General features: G+C 40.3%; 2 protein-coding genes across 4 annotated transcripts; one reads left to right on the top strand and one right to left on the bottom strand.

Annotated features, from left to right (window-relative positions):
* Positions 1–420: 420 nt before the first annotated feature.
* On the bottom strand, positions 421–3,001 carry GPR15 (G protein-coupled receptor 15). Its single transcript, XM_055418156.2, has one exon. The coding sequence runs from the start codon at positions 2,953–2,955 to the stop codon at positions 1,867–1,869; it is 1,089 nt and encodes a 362-aa protein (XP_055274131.1). The 5' UTR covers positions 2,956–3,001; the 3' UTR covers positions 421–1,866.
* Positions 3,002–12,727: 9,726 nt separating this feature from the next.
* On the top strand, positions 12,728–20,172 carry CLDND1 (claudin domain containing 1). Of its 3 annotated transcripts, none has more exons than XM_055408171.2 (5): positions 12,728–12,862; positions 14,254–14,563; positions 17,030–17,140; positions 18,508–18,645; positions 18,764–20,172. In XM_055408171.2, the coding sequence occupies exons 1-5, from the start codon at positions 12,731–12,733 to the stop codon at positions 18,982–18,984; spliced, it is 912 nt and encodes a 303-aa protein (XP_055264146.1). In that variant the 5' UTR covers positions 12,728–12,730; the 3' UTR covers positions 18,985–20,172. The 3 variants fall into 3 exon arrangements, with proteins under 3 accessions (XP_055264146.1, XP_088692432.1, XP_088692425.1); XM_088836306.1 differs by having other exon boundaries at positions 12,741–12,862; positions 14,259–14,563; XM_088836299.1 differs by lacking the exon at positions 12,728–12,862 and adding an exon at positions 13,979–14,029.
* The last annotated feature ends 426 nt before the right edge of the window (positions 20,173–20,598 follow it).

Raw genomic sequence — 20,598 nt, 5'->3', positions numbered from 1 at the left:
AAAGGTGAAGTTAAACCAAGTAACCCAGGTTTTCTCATTTCCTAACAAATACTGCAGCTGATTGACTGGGCTGTTTTCAAAAGGTAGCATTTCTCAAAGGCATTGATTAGTAACAGTGTTTTTGTTGATTTGGTTTTGAAAAGTAAATATCTTGTATTTTGTTTTTACTCAGCACTTGGCAACCTATTTAATTATGTTGAATTCACTTTTGAAGTTTCCTAAGAAAACTCATTTCTTATGATTTACAGTCTTTTTATTTCTATATCTATGATAATTTGTTAAAACACTGTTAGGGTATCAGTGTTAATTGATATGTTAATAGCAATTAATACAACATAGATGAACACTTTTATAATGAAATTATATTTTTATTTAATAAAAGTTTAAGAGAAATTATAAATTAATCAATTTATAAAAACTGAAACTTCTAAACAGACTGTAAGAAGATGCCCAATATTTGAGATTTCTCTTAATATTAAGGTACATAGGATGATCTTGAATTATCTAGTCTCTGAAAAGATTTCAAACCTAACATTTAAAACTAAAATAGTAATTCATTTGTGTCAACAGTGGAGGTAAAAAACCTACTTTATCTTGAATCGAAAGGTATTTACAATAGTAGGCTTGCTGCTGCAAAGTCTTTTGTGGTTGCTGCTAATTACATTTTCATTTCAAATTTTAAAAAGGAATATAGGTATGAATTGGCTCAGTAAATATTTATCAGTTGAAGGAGTTCTGGAAGGTCTCTGAGTTTCAAAAAACTGCATGTAAAATATCAGTAACATATTTGTTACAGACTTTCCCCTTCACCTGAATACTGAGCGTCCTGTCTTCCTATATTATTGGATCAAATTGTGAAATTACATACACCAAGCAAATGATGCTCTAGGGAATGTGCAGCATTAAAATTTTAATTAAAATACAAAATGATAATCTGCATGAGGGTGTAGCTAAGCATTAGATGACCTCCAGTTATAGTAGTAGTAACATTTTTATTTGATAAATAGATAACTAGGTAATTAAAAACATGTAATTAAAACAGTCATATCCTAATTTATAAAGGCTAAAAGGAAAACAAGAGCACAGTAAAACTTCATTGAAAAGTAGTTATTACAGCATTATAATGAGATACATTTTAACCAATACATCTTATAAAGAAAACAGAAGTCAAAGCTTATTCTATGTCAAAATATTCTTGAAGACCAAGTGGTAAAGTAAGTCCTAAGTCATAAACACAACACAAAATAATTTTTTCCCCATGAGGTTTCAACAGCCCAAAGTCACTGTGAATGGTATAGGGTGAAAGACAATATTGGAAGGTGGTGTGGAATCACCAAATTAAGTGTCAAAGATTAAGGCCAGAACCTGACTTCATTACTCAGAAACAAGTAGTTACTGAGCACAGGTATGTTACAGTTTTTTACTATCTACATTGTCACCATATTTCTCACCAGTTACAACTGGGCGGAATCCTTTACCTGCAGTCCACTCTGGAGCCCAGTATGAAGGGTGGTGTGGATCAAGTTTCCTGAGAGAGGAAAAGGCTGGAATGTGTATTAACACCCATGAAGAAAGGAACTGGCCAAGCAGGAGCCTTATCTCAGAGTTCAAGACTTAAAAGAGTTGTATTTTGTCCAGTGAACTTGACCGGCAAGGGTCAAATAAGGCTGTTCAGCTCAAACAAAAGACAGCATATAACCTAACTATATCCATGAACACTGAGCCTTTCTAGATGTCTCTTTAAAAATTAACAGTTCCTTGTATTCATAAGCAATATGAATGCTATTAGCAATACTTCTTTCTTTGTCGTGGGCACAAATGAACCCTTCAACCCCATCAACAGAGCTTGAAATGTCACCGTCCCTTTCAGAGTGACACAGACCTCTTCCTCTTTCTGGCAAAATCCTCTGCGTGAATAAAGTTGGAGAGAGCCTTCGTGAGGTCTGATGTCTCGGTGCTGCTCCCAAAGTCGTAGTTCTTCAGGCAAGGGCACAAGCAGCGCACGATGGCCCGACGGATGTAGCCATCAAAGATATAGTAAATGAAGGGGTTGATGCAGCTGTTGGCAAATGCCAGGGGTCCGCTCACCTCCATCCCCCGCTGGAGAAAAGCTGAGGACAGGTAGAGTTCTTGCTGCAACCCAGAGACAATAGCCAGGAGCTTGAAAGTATTGAAGGGCAGCCAGGAGAGGACAAAGGCTGCCACAACAATAAAGATGATCTTTATGGATTTCCTCAGCTTTTTGTTATGCTTTCCTGACTGCTGGTAACGGACACACAGCTTCCTTGTGATGCAACAGTAGCAGGTCACAATGCTCACCAAAGGAGCAAAAAATGTGAAAATTAAGGCCACCAGGGCCCAAGTCAGTTTGATGGGAGTGGCTCTCTCCTCTGCACAGTATGGTTTACCGTCAATCAGGGTAACCTCCCTGGACAGAAGGGTAGGCAACCCCAGGAGGCAAGAAACAAACCAGACAGTGGCACAGACCGCATAGGCACAGTCTCTCCTCCTGAATTTCCTGGATACGGCTGGACACACGATGGCCAGGTAGCGGTCCACACTCATGCAGGTGAGCAAGAAGACATTGCAGTGCATGTTGACTGAGATCACGTAGGAGCTTCCTTTGCATAAGAAAGAGCCTGTCCTCCACAGTCCCAGAGATGCTTCTTTATCCACCCAGAGAGGCAAAGTGATGACGAAGATGAAGTCGGAGGCAGCCAGGTTGATGATAAAGATGTCAATCAGTCTTCGGCTGCCCCGTTTGAAATGCAGTGCGCTCATGAGAATGAGGTTCCCAGACACTCCAATCAGGAACACAGCTGTGTAGAAGACCGGAAGGAAGACTGATGTATAAGGAACATGGGAGTGGGTCTCTTCAATATCAGGATTGTGACTTGTAACAAAAAAATATTCCAAATAAACCGGGGTTGCTTCTGGGTCCATCACTGGGTCCATCAGCTGCCAAATCGGTTACGTTCCTTAACCTAGGCAGTTTTTGTATGTATTTTAGAAAATTCTCAAGGCAGCTTCTTTTATACAGTGTCTGCCTCTTCCCCCTGCCCCACCCCCTTCCTTAAAAGATCTTGGGACAAGCATCAAAACAGAGATTAAAAAACACAGTTTCTACCAATCCTCAGAAAGGGCCCACAAGGAACACCACCCTGATAGGTGCTGGGTGGTTGTGGTTATGGTTTTCTTTATTTGCATTTGCCCAGGAGGTCGCTTAGATGGTGAAGAATCTGCCTGCAGTGCAGGAGACCCAGGTTCAATACCTGGGTTAGGAAGATCTCCTGGAAGAGGGCGTGGAAACCACTCCAGGAATTCTCTTGCCTGGAGAATTCCATGGGCAGAGGAGCCTGGTGGGCTACAGCCCATGGGGTCGGCAAAGATCCAGGCACGACCGAGCAACTAACACACACAAACAGAAAACTGAGGTGCTCTTTGGTTTTTTTCTTCAAGGTATTCAATTTATTTCTTTAAATGCAGAAGTTAGGAGATGAATTAACTTTTTTTCTCCTACCTATTTAAATTTAAAGACATCTTTGCTTTTCTAACATTGAGAATCCTTTTGAGCTAGCCTCCTGTTTCACATACGAGATCCTGTTTTACTTTTAGAATTTTAAGGTGGTGATGCTCAAGGTACTCTTTTCAATTATATCATTGGTGGAATATGAAGACTTTTCAAAGGTCTTCCGTTGCGAGGAGAGTAAACTGAAATTTTCCCAAATCATACCAGTCTGCATCTATGGCAAACATTATGATTCCATTTAGTTTCTTCTCATTTATTTGGCTCTTTCAGTACATGCATAATAGATCCTGTCTTGTTCAGTAAGTTTTTAAAAATACCCAAAATGCTGGGACCATGTCTTGTGTTTGTATATTATTTAAAATGTTTTTCACTGCAATTAGCACAGTACCTTACACCTAGTAGGTGTTTTGGAAATGTTACTTTGATCCAGTATTATTTAGCAAGGATGAATTCATTGGGGTTTAATTGCAGGCACTATTGTTATTTATGCAGCTTACAAACACAGGTTTAAAAGACACAAACTGCTATTTTTCCTTTGTTTTCTGTTACTGTGATTCAACCAACGTGGTTTCCTTTTGTTAGCATTAAAGCCTTGAAGGAACTCTCCTTATTAACCCTTAAATAACTGTCCTCCACCAGTTTCTAGATTCCCTCTGATTTACTCTTTTTTACACTTCACTTTGATAGGACTGATTTTTTTAGCTTCTGAACTCTGACTTTTCAATAAGTGCCTCCACACATCAGTGAACTTCCCTTTTGGAATGACTGACTTGGCAACAGACAACCATATATTAGTTGACATTACGATGCAGTGGCCAGTATAAAAGGAAAGCACTACAAAAGGAAGATTCGAGGTTCATTCAAAGCGCTTGAGTGACATCCTAGTAGCAGAAGAATTCTATCATATTTTTCTCTCACCTGTTTCCTTTTATTTAGGAAGACCATAGTAAAACATGACAAATTCTGAAGGTGACTCCTATCGCAGTTCTTTCCTGGCCGCAGTAGCTCAAGGCTCCCTCACACTCTTGTGTCCTTCTCACCGTCCCTCCAACTCATGTCACCCTCAAAATTACAGTTTTGGATTAATATTACTATTGCATAGAAGAAAATAAAATTGTTAAACATTCGAAGTCCTTTCCACTGAATTTTTGTGTCTTCCATAATTAATTAACATATTGTAAAGAACGATCCTGCCTGCTGGGTTCCCTCCTGTCACGCTCTATTGCCATGTTCTATTCAGTCTCAGGCCTGTAGTCTGGGTCAGGGAAGGGGGAGGGCGCCCCTGATCTTGGGCAGCTCCAGAAAGTCACTAAGGAGCTGATTTATGGGCTTCAGTCTGTCTTCTTTTGTGTCCTAGGCTGCTCTGTGTTGTCCCTGAGAGAGTGTGGGAGGCCATATCCTTCCCTAAGTATAGGCTGCAGAAGAGATATACTAATTAACTTTTTGACATTTCTGGGATAGAAATCTTTCCCACTGGGCAAGCCTTAAATATTTAATAGAATAACTCAGTCTGTCAGTTTGAAGTAGGACAATGTTTACTTGAAAAGGATTGATGAGGTAAACGTAAAATATTCAAGTATTTAAAACTGTGTGTGCGTGTTTGCATTAAATAAGCAATTATATATATATATATTTTGAAGTTTACTTGTAAATGTATGTTAATTGTACTATTAGAATTTCACATTCTTCAGCCAGAAGTTCTGCTATTTAAAGAGATAATGTTGATTGTAGGCCTAAAATATTAAACAAATTTTAGACATATCTCAGGAATTCCACATACAATTATTATAACAATGGAAAAGAGTTTAGGCTCATACTCCAGAGGATCACATCTGGCTGTACATTTATTCTTCAGGCCTTAAATTTTCTTTTAGCATTCCAAAGTTGTTGGCCTGCTGATGTCAATTATCTCAAATAAGTCTGACTTCTTCAGTAAACTTTGAAGCAGCTGTAGCAAAATGATTTGCTTTATCATATAGTCACTTTGGAATATGGTAATTAGTGGTAGAATGCTGCAGTATGAGAATACCCATCACAGATCAACAGTATCTTGGAACCTGAGTTAGAAAATTCTTTTGAGCCAAAAAAGGGAACAAATTGCATACTGTAAGCGTGCATACTAAGTTGATTCAGTCATGTCCAACTGTGACCCTAAGGACTCCTCTGTCAGGTTCCTCTGTCCATGGGATTCTCCAGACAAAAATACTGGATTGGGTTGCCATGCCCTCATCCAGGGGATCTTCCAGACCCAGAGAGATCTAACCGAGTCTCCTGCAGCTCCAGCAGTACAGGCAAATTCTTTACCGCTGAGCCACCAGGGAAGCCCAAACAGCACAGTACTGGTCTTTTAATAACTCAAAGAGTATAAAGCTGTTATAAGACAGAACCCACGATAAAAGCTGACTAGATAGAGTAGGGGAGGTCATAGTTCTAAATAAGTTCTGAATGACGATCATTTTTAACTTTGAACGCCCTTTGAAATAAACATGAAGAAACCAAATAGATCAAAATTCAAAAACAACACTGGACACCATAAGCACATGAAAAGGCAGTATGAACAGGTGATGACCAAAAAAACAAAACAAAAAAGAGTAAGCTATAAATATTAGTAACTGAATTACAGCACACATGTCACCTCTTAAGAATTATTTTTCCAGAAAAGAAATACTCCCTCCCTCATCCTTTCTGATAACAGATTATTGCCTACACCTTTGTATGTTCTAAGACCTTTCACAATGCAACTTGTAAACTACTTATTACCTCATTTCACATGGTAAGTTGTTTTGGTGTCTGACGTCCTGAGCTGATCATGAGCACCTTAAAGGCAGAGACCATCTGATATCGTTCCACTGGCCTCAAGCTTATAGTAGTTACCGAACTGTAGTCTTTTTTTGGCCCCTTAAAGTCATTGTTTTGAATTTCCCACGTCAGAGTCCCCTGGGATACCTACTAAACTGTAGCTTTCTGAACCTGGTCCCTGAGCTATTGAATCAGAATCATTAGGAGTGGACTAAGGCTTTAATAAGCACTCAGTGATTCTTAAACACACTAACGTTTAGGGCCACTGTTGTAATTCACACATCTTAACCATCTTTATACATTATGTTTGTTATTATTTTGGCTAATTTTTTAAAAAGTTGAAAAATCACTTCTAAGTTTGAACTTCTTAGAAGTCTTCTGGTCTGGATCTCAGAAATTTTTAGGAATTAATTTAGACTTCTAAACCCTCACTTACTCTGTGTCCTAATTAATTCCTGAGATATGTTCAGAGCTGACTTGAATGCTAAAAATGGGGAGAGAGTAAGCTTTTGTCCACTGAGGCATCTGCCCGAGTGGCTCTACTATCATCATTCAGCCATACCTGTGACTTACAGCCTTTGTTGCTTCACGGGTGGATTGGAGGTTTTATGTGAATACAGCCACCCCAACTGGCACTGTGATATATTACTTCTGTTTCTTCTCTATCAACCATTCTGACCCCCATATTAGTTAGGATTCATTAGATTACGTAGCAGATGGCCCAGCAGAAAGAAATCTCTTCATATATGCTGTACTGATTTGTCCCAGGGTAAATGGCAAAGATCATGAGACAAACTATTTGTTTTTCATAAATCTTATCAGATAGAGTGATTGTATATTCATTTGTTAGAAACGCTTGTTCATTTCTTATTTGAGTATCATAACATGTATAACCATTTAAATAGTCCAATTTAAGAGCTCTGTTTATATTGAGTTATTTATTTTTATTCTGACAGGAGATTTTAGTGCAATATAATGTACTATATCATGCCAAATTAAGTCGCATCTATTTGCTATTATCCCCAGCTTCATTTGTTGGATTTTTTTTCTCTCTTGGTATCTCATATTTACCTAAACAGCAGTGACCTTAGTATTCTAGGCACCTACACTTCAGGCTTCTTCATAATTGTTTATTTAATCTGGGGTTAGGTTGTGTACAGCAAAAATTGTATTTATTTACACTGGTATCTCTGGTACACAGCATATTGTCTGGCACACAATTGGTGGTCAATAAGTGTAGAACTGGACAAAATTAACTTGAGTTTTGAATCATCTGTGATGAATAAGTACTTTTCACAAACTTCTCTGACAGCTTCCATTTTCCATGATTACTGATTTTGTTGAATCAGCAAAGGTTTGAACTGCTGTCTAATTAGCATGCATGCAGCTTTCATCCTTGTTCTTTGTCCATCTACATTTCCCACTCTCTCTGTCTTCTTGTATTTTACTTCAGCTGGAGGTATAGAATACATGCATTTCCCAATGAAACTGCAATGCTGTGGACCTATAGCAACCATACTTCAGAGCTACATTTTCTTCTAGCAGAATTATGATTCATAAAATTGTACAGCTTTAAGTAACATTCAGTTCAGTTCAGTTCAGTTCAGTCACTCAGTCGTTTCCGACTCTTTGCGACCCCATGAATCACAGCACGACAGGCCTCCCTGTCCATCACCAACTCCCGGAGTTCACTCAAACTCATGTCCATCGAGTCGGTGATGCCATCCAGCCATCTCATTCTCTGTCGTCCCTGTCTCCTCCCACCCCCAATCCCTCCTAGCATCAGAGTTTTTTCCAGTGAGTCAACTCGTCACATGAGGTGGCCAAAGTATTGGAGTTTCAGCTTTAGCATCAGTCCTTCCAAAGAACACCCAGATTTGATCTCCTTTAGAATGGACTGATTGGATCTCCTTGCAGTCCAAGGGACTCTCAAGAGTCTTCTCCAGCACCACAGTTCAAAAGCATCAATTCTTCAGCGATCACCTTTCTTCACAGTCCAACTCTCACATCCATACATGACCACGGGAAAAACCATAGCCTTGACTAGACAGACCTTTGTTGGCAAAGTAATGTCTCTGCTTTTTAATATACTGTCTATGTTGGTCATAACTTTCCTTCCAAGGAGTAAGCGTCTTTTAATTTCCTGGCTGCAGTCAGCATCTGCAGTGATTTTGGAGCCCCCAAAAATAAAGTCTGACACTGTTTCCACTGTTTCCCCAATTAGTGATCATCTAGTACAGCCATCTAACAAATGAGGACACTGGGACCCAGAAAGAGGTTATCTACCAAAGATTCACATTGATGATTTTAAAGGACAAATTAAACTTCCCGTTTACACATGGTCCATTCTCTGTCCTTCAGAAACATGGACATCTAAATAACTATAGTTTGTTTTGCTCCTCTGTGTAACATCTGACAGGAATTACTAAAAGGAAAGATCTATTTTGGACACACTTTTTATTTGCCTTGTCCTTGGTACAAAGAAACTCAAAGACTGATACATCTTTTTGAGGATCATTATTGATTAGAACCCAGAACTTGATATTTTTCCATTTTCCTTCTTTCTGCACTCCAAAGTTCATAATGAAAACAATCAGGACAAAACTATTTGAGAAAAATATAAGGAATATATATTTTGCTTAAAATAGTTTTTAATTCCTTAAAAAAGTACAATTAAAAGTAATAGTATATTAGGGAGTTTTGTATTGGAGGGAATTCTCGCATAAAGAGTTGTTTTTGTAAGCACATAATAAAAACAAGTTATAGTATCTGCATAACTAGATTTTTGGTTTATTTAAAGTAGAGTGTAATTACAATACCTTCTTGCTGAACTAGAACCATCCTTAACAGATTAAGTCAGCGGACTAGCTCAACTTTGCTTTTAAATCTAAATTTCATAATCTGTACTTGGTTGCACTAAATCATCTTTATGTGAAAATACATCAGGCAAGCTACTGTTTCCCAAACAGTGCATTATGAAATGAAAACAAATTTAACTGCATGAATTTATTAAGTATTTATTTTGCTTAGCCACATGAGCAGTAAGCACTGATAGAAGACAGAAACCCCAAGATGTAAAGATAGACCAGAAACATGGTTGTGTGCTTGGTGGTACTGGGTGTGATGGAGTGGTTCAAGTCCTCTGGGCTGAGCGGGCAGGAAGGTCACAACCTCAAGCGTGCAGACACTCCCAGGTCCATGCTAAACTGCTGACTGAAATGTGTTGTGTTTTCTAGGCATTCTGCAGATTTGATAGCTGAAAGCGTCATCCTCCTTTGAAGGTCTCTCCAGATACGTCCATCTTCTGAATCATATGCCATGAGCCCAGCCTGGGAATCTCCTGACTGAAGCTGAGCGAGGATGCCTAAAATCTGGTCCTGGCAATCCTTCATAGCCATTTGGAAGTTGGTCTAGAGGTTGGAAATGGTCTTGCCAGGGAAATCCAATGGACAAAGGAGCTGGTGGGCTAGGGTAGCAAAGAGTCAGACAAAACAACAAACAACAACAAACGACCTTCAGAAACCTCCCGATAGCAGGGACCAACATAAATGGCTTACTGCCAGCCTCCAGGGGAACTGAAAGCTTTAAAGAGGTGTTTATATTGCCTCTATTCAAAGATTATGGGTGTTGAACGAATATTTGCAAATACTAATAGTTTAGCAATTGTCTAGTATGCCCCAGGCTCTAGACTGGGTATATGTATTTTGTCATTTAATTCTCACAATGATCACATGGAATAGGTGCTATTGTCAACATCATAATTTAGATAAAAATAAACTGAGACTTAAAGAGGTTAAGTAAATTCTCTAATGTCACAAAGCTAGTCAGCTCACCCCAGTATTCAAGCTCGAAGTCAGTTATTCCCTGGGGTCAGTTTCCTTGTTTGTGAACTGAGGCGGTGTCTTCCTCTTCCTTTTTCAAACTTCTCTTTGACCTGGTTTTATTTACCATGTAACTGCTCTAGAGAGACAGTTCCACTTCACTGGAGAGAGAAGGTAGGGAATTTCTAATGAAGCCAATGGATGAAAACATTTCCTGGTGAACAAATGCATTGAGGAGTTTTATTATGCATTAACAATTTGCCTGGGCACCTCCACCATTTTCTCTAGTTGGTGCCTCTAACAAACTTCTCCTTTGCTCAGATATCCTACATGAAAATCCACTAATTCTGAATATTATATTTGGCTATTACCTTATTTTAATTATGTACTGGATGTGAATACCAGTTCACCAATTCTGGCAAAAGAAATATGGCTAAAAATAGAAAAACAAATGATACACCTTCAGTCTATCAGGGTGGTAGAAATTTAGTATCAGATTGGGGCTCCCACCTTTTTCCTGTGCTGTGGCCAAATTCAAAGGGATTTGGGGGAAGAGGAAGTGTTTGAGAGTCCCGCTGGTCCTTGAGTTGGCTGTCTTTGTAGGTTGTTGTTTAGTCGATAGGTTGAGTCTGACTCTTTTGAGACCCCATGGGCTGTAGCTTCCCAGGCTCCTCTGTCCATGGGGTTTTCCAGGTATGTGTACTGGAGTGGGTTGCCATTTCCTTCTCTAGGGGATGTTCCCGACCCAGGGACTGAACCTACATTTCCTGCGTTGCATGCAGATTCTTTCCCATTGAGCCACCTGGCAAGCCCAGTCTCTGTAGGTATCTGTTGAGAATCTGACATTTGCTGTTCTCAGAGCACATTCTTGGATTCACTTGGGTCACTAAAGAGGTGTCGCTGTTTCTTGTTTGTGGATTTCTAGGCAATGGCAAGCCACTCCAGTACTCTTGCCTGGAAAATCCCATGGACGGAGGAGCCTGGTAGGCTGCAGTCAATGGGGTCGCTACGAGTCAGACATGACTGAGTGACTTCACTTTCACTTTTCACTTTCACACATTGGAGAAGGAAATGGCAACCCACTCCAGTGTTCTTGCCTGGAGAATCCCAGGGACGGGGGAGCCTGGTGGGCTGCCGTCAATGGGGTCACACAGAGTCGGACACGACTGAAGTGACTTAGCAGCAGCAGCAGCAGGCAGTACTTGAAGCCTTAGAATCCTTTCGTTGCCTCTGTGCCCTACTTCTTGTTGTTCAGTCGCTTAGGTCGTGTCCAACTCTTTGAGACCCAATGGACTTTGGCACCAGGCTTCCCTGTTTTTCACTGTCTCCCCCAGTTTGCTCAAATTCATGTCCATTGAGCAGATGATGCCATCCAACCATCTCATCCTCTGCTGCCCCTTGCCATACAGTTACCTGCAATCTCTGAGGTCATTCATGACTTTATCTACTTAATGCAATGTTCTCCAAAATTCAGTTTTTTCATACTACATTTAAAAAGTATTCACTTTCATGACATATCTGAGATGCTTGGTATTAATATTTTAACCAATTTATTTAAAAAGGAAGCTTTACTACAATAAAGAGAAAATATCATTTGCCTTAAAGAAAAAGCAGCCAAAAATTATATGAAACCTGAAGAATGTCACTACACTATATTTGGATGCCTTCTGTCAGGTTCAGTTTAGTCGCTCAGTCATGTCTGACTCTTTGTGACCCCATGGACTGCAGCATGCCAGGACTCCCTGTCCATCACCAAATCCCTGCTGCTGCTGCTGCTGCTAAGTCACTTCAGTCGTGTCCGACTCTGTGTGACCCCATAGACAACAGCCTACCAGGCTCCTCTGTCCATGGGATTTTCCAGGCAAGAGTACTGGAATGGGGTGCCACTGCACCAGCTCCCTGAGTTTACTCAAACTCATGTCCATTGAGTCAGTGATGCCATCCAACCATCTCATCCTCTGTCTTCCCCTTCTCCTCCCACCTTCAATCTTTTCCAGCATCAGGGTCTTTGCAAATGAGTCAGTTCTTCACATCAGGTGGCTAAAGTATTGGAGATTCAGCTCAGCATCAGTCCTTTCAGTGAATATTCAGGATTGATTTCCTTTAGGATTGACTGGTTGGATCTCCTTGCAGTCCAAGGGACTCTGTCAGGTTACATCCTTCTTTGTCTAAACTTAAGTCATAAAACCAGAAAGACTACTTGCTGCAATGGGAGTGAGGCTGTAGGAGAGTTTTAAAATTATTGGGTTAATATTTTAAAAGGATAATCGCATGGTTGTTTCACAAGTAGGGTGGTGGTAGGGAAAGAACAACTGGAAAAATCTGAGTTACATTAGTCACAATTAATGACTCGTAGTGACCCAAAACACCTCGTCTCACTCGGTGGACCTTCGTAGAAAAATATAAGAAACAATCAGCTCAGACCTCCCTCTGCGCACCTCGGAAGCTGAACTACATCTCCCACAATGCGCCACGCCCGGCGCCGGGAATGCCGTCTGCCGCCCCCCGCAGCTTTTCCTCTGTCCCTCCTACAACTCCCACAAGTCCCCTCGGCTCCGGGGCCAGGCCCTGCCCCGGGTGGATGCGGAGGCGGAGGCGCGGGAGTTATGGAGGGGGCGGGCTCTGCAGGGAAGTGCGTCAGAGGAGGCGCGGGGAGAGTAGGGTGCTGTGGTTTGAGCTGGAGGGCGAAGCTGGCGGAGCAGGAGGATGGGCGGTGAGTGAGCGGGGCCGACGTCGCTGGGCGGGGGGTCGCGTAGCCGTTCGAGGTTTCCAGCAGTTTGAAGGGGGGACCCCCTCCCTGGGCGCGGCCCGGACCGTGTGGGTCCTGAGCAGGGGGCTGTCGCCGGGCTTTTCCCTTGGCTGGATGTTCCGGGGAGGGGCCTTCTCGGGTATTTGGGGCCCCCGGCCGGGGACCGCTCAGGGCTGCCCCGCCCCAGAGCCCGCTCGTCTCGACCACCCGCAGCCCCAGGGTGCGACCCGCAAGGTGACAGCTCCAGGGGTCCTGCCTGGGCGAGCCGCCGCTCCCGGTGCTTGGGACCTTTTAAGGTCATTTGAGAGCATGAGGATGAAAAAGAATTAAAAAGAATAAAAATACAAACCCAACTTCTGGAGTTAGCATCGTTAACGATTGTGATTGCTCTGATCTCTCCTGAGTCACTTGCCATTTTCCAAACTCAGCAACCCCAGTTTGCGAGCTTGTTTTCGAGCTCCTTTTTAAGGTGTTTGGCGCGGTTCATGGTATATATTTGCAGTATTTGACTCAGCTTGATCCGCCTTGAGTCACTGTACTGCGGCCATTTACTATTGCTATTCAGCCCAGTCCACGCCTTTCGAGTGTTAATATTTACCTAATTCAGACTTTTCCTTCCGGCTGAGGAGGGAATCTTTTAGTTTCCAGATGAGGAGGTTCAAAAGTATAAGGAACGGGGCGAGTAGGTAGGAAGGAGTGAAGACTTTGACAGCGGAGGGGAGCTTGGCTTAGCTTTAATGGATTAGGGGCAGATTGGTATCTAGCATTACTGCATATTATTTTTCTCTTGCTCCTCCGTGCAGCCTTTCTCTCTGGGCTAACAAACATTTTCAACTGTCTTCTAAATAGCTCCTTACTCTTTCTTTACCTTGTTTTAAAAGGTTTCCCTGTTCAGAGGAAACTGGGAGGAGCCGATTTTCTCTGCTTCCTTTTCCTATGCCTTTTTCACACTCAGACCCAGAACACTTAATGCTCTGCAGTCTGTCATTAAAAATGTATGCAAGGTACATTGCTGACTCTGGGCATGTCTACTGTTTGTATCTGTAATGTGTATGTCCATTTCAGTGTTGTCTGTTTTAGTGTGCAGGTGATAGACTAGAGAACAAGACTTCTGTCTCCGTAGCATCCTGGGTATGTGAGCTTTCAATAAGTACTTTCATGATAATGAGTTTTGTTTTGAACTTAATTTAAAACGTGCTTGCTTCTTTTTTAAAAAAATTTCATTAATGATTTTACATTACTTTAAAGAGCCGTGGGATGGGGAATAGGGTAAAGGGTGATTTTTGACTAATTCCTTTCAAAATCTGTAATTGTCCTTGAAGTCTAACTTTTCTTCTTTTTCAACTTCTAAACAGAGCAGTCTGAATGCCAGAATGGATAACCGTTTTGCTACAGCGTTTGTAATTGCTTGTGTACTTAGCCTCATTTCTACCATCTACATGGCAGCCTCAATTGGCACAGACTTCTGGTATGAGTACCGGAGTCCAGTTCAAGAAAATTCCAGCGATTTGAACAAAAGCATCTGGAATGACTTTGCTAGTGATGAAGCAGATGAAAAGACTTACAGTGATGCACTTTTCAGATATAATGGCACAGTGGGATTGTGGAGACGCTGTATCACTATACCCCAAAACACGTACTGGTATAGCCCTCCAGAAAGGACAGGTATTTCTCTTATTTTAACTTTTGTCTCGTGTGTGTGTGTCCTCCAGAAAGGACATTTATTTCTATTTTAACTTTTGTCTCCTGTGTGTGTGTGTGTGTGTGTGTGCACGCACACTCCATCGTGGGTGACTCTTTGTGACCCCGTGAGCGTGTGTGTGTGCGTGTGCGTGTGTGTGCACGCACACTCCATCGTGGGTGACTCTTTGTGACCCCGTGAGCCCGCCACGATCCTCTCTCCATAGTATTTTCTGGGCAAGAATACTGGAGTGGGTTCCCATTTCCTACTCTAGGGCATCTTCTCCACCCAGGAATTGAGCTCACATCTCTTGCATCTTCTGCAATGGCTTCTCAATAATAGAGAAAGTGGTACGATGATGGCCAGTTATGTACAAGAATGTTTGTGGGTTCTTTCTCTTCCCAAAGAAATAAATCTTAGGTATTTCTTTTTCCCTGTCACCTTCTCTCCTCAGTTTCCATTAATTAATTACCATTGTACTCATTAATATTTTTTAGATGAGTAACTGTCGTTATCTTGGAGAAAACCATTTTAAATCTTGTACTTATTTAGCCACACATTGAAATAGTTGTATTAATCTCACACATGTCATGAGAAAATTATTAGAAAAGTACTTTGGAAGATTTTAAATACTTGGTAATTGTTAAAAGTACTAGTATCCAAAATCAAGTCAACACATAAGAATTAATAGTCATTTATATGTAGTTGTGTTTTAGTAGATATTATCATTTGCCCTCTAAATCTTGAGGATATAATTTTGCCAACTCTATGTTTAAATCTGCTTTTTTAAGACCTTTTTACAACCATTTTGATGGAGTTTTTAGGTTAAAAATATGCATTACGAGAATAAAAAAAAATTAAGAAACTACCTCTCAGGTTTATTTTGTAAGCATTCTTAACATTGAAAATTTTTAATTTCCACTTGTTAAGATGGAAGCTTTAGAGTTCTTTGCAAGGAACAGCTTTATAAATTTGTTTCTATTTATCACTAGTTCTGTTGACCTCTTGGTGGGGAGCACTGTATTCAAATCACAGCACAACAGGCTTGAAATACTGTACATCAGAAGGATGATAGTGTGATTTTATACAAAAAAGAAAGTGATCAGAAAGAGGCGAAGGTTGGTTGAATTTTATTTAAAATGTTCAGTTCTATTTATGAGAGCATAGGAGCACTTGATACATGAATCTTAGCAATCATTTATTATTCAGTCAACAAATATTTATTGCCCACTTTCATGTTCAGGGCCTAGGAGCTAGGTGTACGTTAGGGAAATAAACAAAAATCCCTAGTCCTGTGGAGCTAACATTCTAATAAGGGGTGACTGGCAATAAACGATAAATAGGTATAACAGTATAAACAGAATAAATAATTATATAGTAGAAAGTGATGTGCTATGAAAAATAGAGTAAAATAAAGGGGATTTGAAAGTACACAGGGAACGGGATGTTGGTGGACATATAAGTTATGTTCTTCAATAGTAAAGGTAGGATAGGCTGCAGCAGGAAAACACCACTTGAGTAAAGACTTGATAAAGGTGAAGGAGTTGACCCTGTGAGTAATGGTGAAACAGGGAGACTCATTTAGGATGGATGAAACAACTCTAAGGGCCCTGTGGTGGGAGCATGCCTGAAATACTCAAGAACCAGCAAGGAATTCCCTAGGCTGGAAGGGAGGGGCCTAGGGGAGAGTTGGGTAGGCTGTCAGAGATGTATTCTGGGAGTGGGAGTAGGGCAAATCAGGCAGGATTCTGTAGGTGTGAAGAGGACTTTGGATTTTACTCTGAGTGTGATGGAGCCATTGTGGGGCTTTGTGCAGAGGAAAGATAATCTGGTCACCTAGGCAGATGTGTTGAAAACAGACAGGTGGCTGGGCAAGACGGTAACCAGGAGACTTAAGAGGCTGTTGAACCAGTTCAGGTGAAAGATGGTTACGCCTCAGATCAGGGTGGTAGTACTAAGCAGTGCCTGATCCTAGATATATGTTGAAGGTAGAGCCTGTAGGATTTCCTGATGAAATGCTTATGGGCAAGAATGACTTTATAAAGTTTCCGGTCTGAGGAATGAGAAGGATGGAATTGTTGTTTACCTGAGATGGGGAACAAGACTGATGGAATAGGTTTGGGGGAGAAGATTAAAGTTTCTATTTATTTTAGTCTTTGTCCCTCCTTCATAGTCATCTTACTGTCTATTCTCATTCATTTTACTCCCTTTTTTTTTTTTTTTTTTTGCCTTCCTGTACCCATGACATACCTGCTGCTGAGAACCATTGATCTCTTGGGCATTAGTCCATCCTGTGTGTCACTCAGGGCCACAGAGGCTGCTCTCCTGAGAACATTTTTTCCATATCACCTTTTGTTTCAGATAATAATTACTGAAAGAGATTTTTGTTAAATGTTTAAAATTAAAACAAGCAAAAAAACAACAAGCGGTTGTTGTTTATTTTATTCCAGAGTCATTTGATATGGTCACAAAATGCATGAGTTTCACACTAAATGAGCAGTTCATGGAGAAATTTGTTGAGCCTGGAAACCACAATAGTGGGATTGATCTGCTTCGGACCTGTGAGTACTTTGCTGGGAAAAAAGGAAAATAACTTTATATGTCTTTTGTTGACCTCTGTTTTTGGAACAAGATGACATTGTACGTTGTGTCAAGTTGACATAAGATCTTTAATGTTATCCCAACAAACTCTGTCCTGTTGATAATATATTTTAGAAGTTAGATACGTACTTATCAAGTTGCAGATATGAAGTTGAGCAGCTAATACATTGGGTGACAGAATTTATACTCACCAAAAGATGTTATTAATAGGCCTATTTAAAGAGGAAATTTAATAGGAATAAATAATAAATTTCTATATTTAAGTTAAACACTTCAGTTTTCTGTGTTCAGATAGGGATATGTGAAAAAAGTTGACTGCAAGCTTTCCATGAGTCAACGTAAGTATCAGGCCTCCCAAAAGTATTAATCTAGTGTTAGGTGGTGGTAACTGAAGTGTTAACTGAAGGCTTCCCTGGTGGCTCAGAGGTTAAAGCGTCTGCCACCAATGTGGAAGACCCCGGTTCGATCCCTGGGTCGGGAAGATCTCCTGGAGAAGGAAACGGTAACCCACTCTAGTATTCTTGCCTGGAGAATCCCATGGACAGAGAAGCCTGGTAGGCTACAGTCCATGGGGTCGCATAGAGTCGGACACGACTGAGCGACGGAACGGAACGGAACTGAAGTGTAGATGTCAAAAGCGAAAGTGCTTATTAAGAGCATTTTGAAAAAAGATGTTGATATAGTTCCAGAAAGTAAAACTAGCCCTAAAAGGTAAAATTTGGTTCAGAGTTGATGTTCGTACATTGATAATAATTAAAATAGTTTGAAAAGGTAATGGGATGCTTTGTAAAGTCATCAGCTTTTATAATTAAAACTGCCATTTATTGAGTGCCTGGTATATACCAGATCCTCTGCTTTGTGCTTTATGTATATTCTTTTAACAGGTCTTTTATAATCACTATTCATTTACTTGTTATTCCTGCCTTGATAGCCTATAAGGACTTAACTACATATGTAGAACCAGAAGGTTTTGCTTCCAGTCTGGTTCTTCCACTTACTGTGTTACCTTGTACAAGTTATCTATGAAATGGAGGTAATAGTACCTTCTTCATAGGGATGTTGGGAGGTTTAATACACAAAGCACGTATAGAACAGTGCCTGATACATAGGAAGCCCTCAGTAACAGTTAACTATTAGTGTCTTTTTGCTTTTATCAGAAGAAAGCACTGTTTTGAACAATGTGCTTTAGGCAAAAAACCTCATACTAAAGTACTCCATTCTCACTTTTTGAGAAAAGTTCTAATAGAATATGAAAGAAATTGCCATGTGAGAAAACTGAAATCATGGTAACATTTCATTTCTCTCTGTCTCTCTTTTTTGAAATCAGATCTTTGGCGTTGCCAGTTCCTTTTACCTTTTGTTAGTCTAGGTTTGATGTGCTTTGGGGCTTTGATTGGACTTTGTGCTTGTATCTGCCGAAGCTTGTATCCCACCATCGCCACAGGCATTCTCCATCTCCTTGCAGGTGGGTCTCTTCTTCAAATTTAGTTTTACTTCCTTGTCGCCTTAGGGATCACATGTCACTGCCTTTTATCTTCTTACCTAGCTATGTTGTTTTTTTTTCCCCTAAATTTTCCTCCAAGGTCTGTGTACACTGGGCTCAGTGAGTTGTTATGTTGCTGGAATTGAACTACTCCACCAGAAACTGGAGCTGCCCGAGAACGTGTCTGGTGAATTCGGATGGTCCTTCTGCCTGGCTTGCGTGTCAGCTCCCTTACAGTTCATGGCTTCTGCTCTCTTCATCTGGGCTGCTCATACCAACCGGAAGGAGTACACCCTAATGAAGGCATATCGTGTGGCATGAGTGGGGAGCTGCCTGCATTACAGTTGCCATTTTTATGATTTTTTTTATATTAATATTGTCCCTTATCTCCCCCTGAATTGTTTTTAATTTAACTTTTTTTTGGTGGATATACCATTTTATCCTGAAAACCCACTTTATTTATTCATGCAGACAGTTGTTTCTCAACACAACTAAAATTTAAATGGAACCTGGGTGATTCCATCTTTTAGTCAAACTAATCTAGGTTTAGAGTCCAGACAGAAAAAAATGGGTAGAGTCTTGGCACAAATTTGTGAGGAAAATTGGTAGTAGGAGGTTGACCCATAGCAAGTTCTGCTGATGTCTGTTAGACTTTTCAGTAATGTAACTGTATCTGTTTAACTGGAACTTACAGTTTCTTTGGGAAACCTCTTACCATTGTCAAAACTTATATTCACTTTGCTATAGTAGACAGCCAGTCAGCCAGAGATATTAGTGCTGTCTTCAAGGACTTAGGCTATCTAAAATAAGGAAATCATCTAAGATCCTTTTCCCTAAATATTGGCATATAGTTTCATCTGAAGTGAAATACTGCAGTTTTTTTATCTGTACACTGTCTGTTTAAAAAGAAAGGGAGTATTTACGTGGAATTTTAACTTTGTTAACTACAAAAATTCCAGTTCAGCCAGTCAAGACGATTAACCTTATTTTACCTTTTAAAAAAAAAAAAAAAAATCTTTAACATGACAATAGGATTTCCAGTATCAGCAAACCTTTTTGGATTTTTGTTCCTTCCCTCCTCACACACCAGACTTATTACAAGAGTGCTTTCTTTTAAATAATACATTGAGGTCACCGAGTAAAATTTTCCAAGTGCTGTTTCAGCTAAGTACCATAAAGAAGGTTCCACCGTAATGACCCTCCAGAGCTAGGAAAACTACCACAAGACCTAAAGCTTTGGCTGGTCATTAACTTCCGACTGGTCTTTATCTCTTGTGGTGGAATGATGTGCCTTTCCTTGCCTAATCCCCTCCTGGTGTGTGTCAGCATTATTTAATGTCTTCTGATTCAGTCATTTTTTTATAAATATGTCTATAAACATTGAACTTAAAAAAAACTTATTTATTTATTCCATTACTGTAGTACTTGACAGATTAAAAAAAATGTAACAGTAATTTCTTACAAAATCCTAAATCTGTCTTTTTTAAAAAATAAAAAATGAGAAGAGACTCAGAGTTGTGTATAGTGTCTGAGTTGATTAACTGTCAGTACCTTAGGATTAAAAGCACTACAGGATTCTGAATGAGGATTACTGTGATTTTCTGAGGGAAGTGCATTGTTGCTCTGAAGGCCTGTCTTTATGTCTACTGTTTGGGTCTCTTTTTTTATCTTCTAGAAAATGTGGGATGCCTCCCTTAGAAAATAAGAGACTATTTTTTGTTTCAGTTTTAAGACTTGTTTTCAAAGTATCATGTATTATGATAATACTATGTATCGTTGCTAACGTGGCTAGTTTTTTTTTCCTGTTTTTTATCTTTTGGCAGTGCCACAGGGCAAGTGGGATCTTAGTTCCCCTGCTAGGGATTGGACCCCTTCCCCGTGGATTGGCTGCTCAAAGTCTTTACCACTGGACACCGGGAAAGTCCCAGCATGGCT

The sequence above is a fragment of the Moschus berezovskii genome, chromosome 1 (genome assembly GCF_049115385.1).
Source record: "Moschus berezovskii isolate FMDL1 chromosome 1, NW_MosBer_1.0, whole genome shotgun sequence".
Classification (NCBI taxonomy): domain Eukaryota; kingdom Metazoa; phylum Chordata; class Mammalia; order Artiodactyla; family Moschidae; genus Moschus; species Moschus berezovskii.
This window is presented reverse-complemented; position numbering and strand designations above follow the sequence as displayed.

What these genes read in the sequence shown, in the direction of transcription:
- CLDND1 (XM_055408171.2), top strand. Translation starts at nt 12,731, where the DNA reads ATGCGGAGGCGGAGGCGCGGGAGTTATGGAGGGGGCGGGCTCTGCAGG. An exon ending in TAGCCCTCCAGAAAGGACAG is followed by an intron (nt 14,564 to 17,029) that starts GTATTTCTCTTA and finishes ATTTTATTCCAG; the next exon opens with AGTCATTTGATATGGTCACA. An exon ending in CATTCTCCATCTCCTTGCAG is followed by an intron (nt 18,646 to 18,763) that starts GTGGGTCTCTTC and finishes TTTTCCTCCAAG; the next exon opens with GTCTGTGTACACTGGGCTCA.
- GPR15 (XM_055418156.2), bottom strand. Translation starts at nt 2,955, where the DNA reads ATGGACCCAGTGATGGACCCAGAAGCAACCCCGGTTTATTTGGAATAT.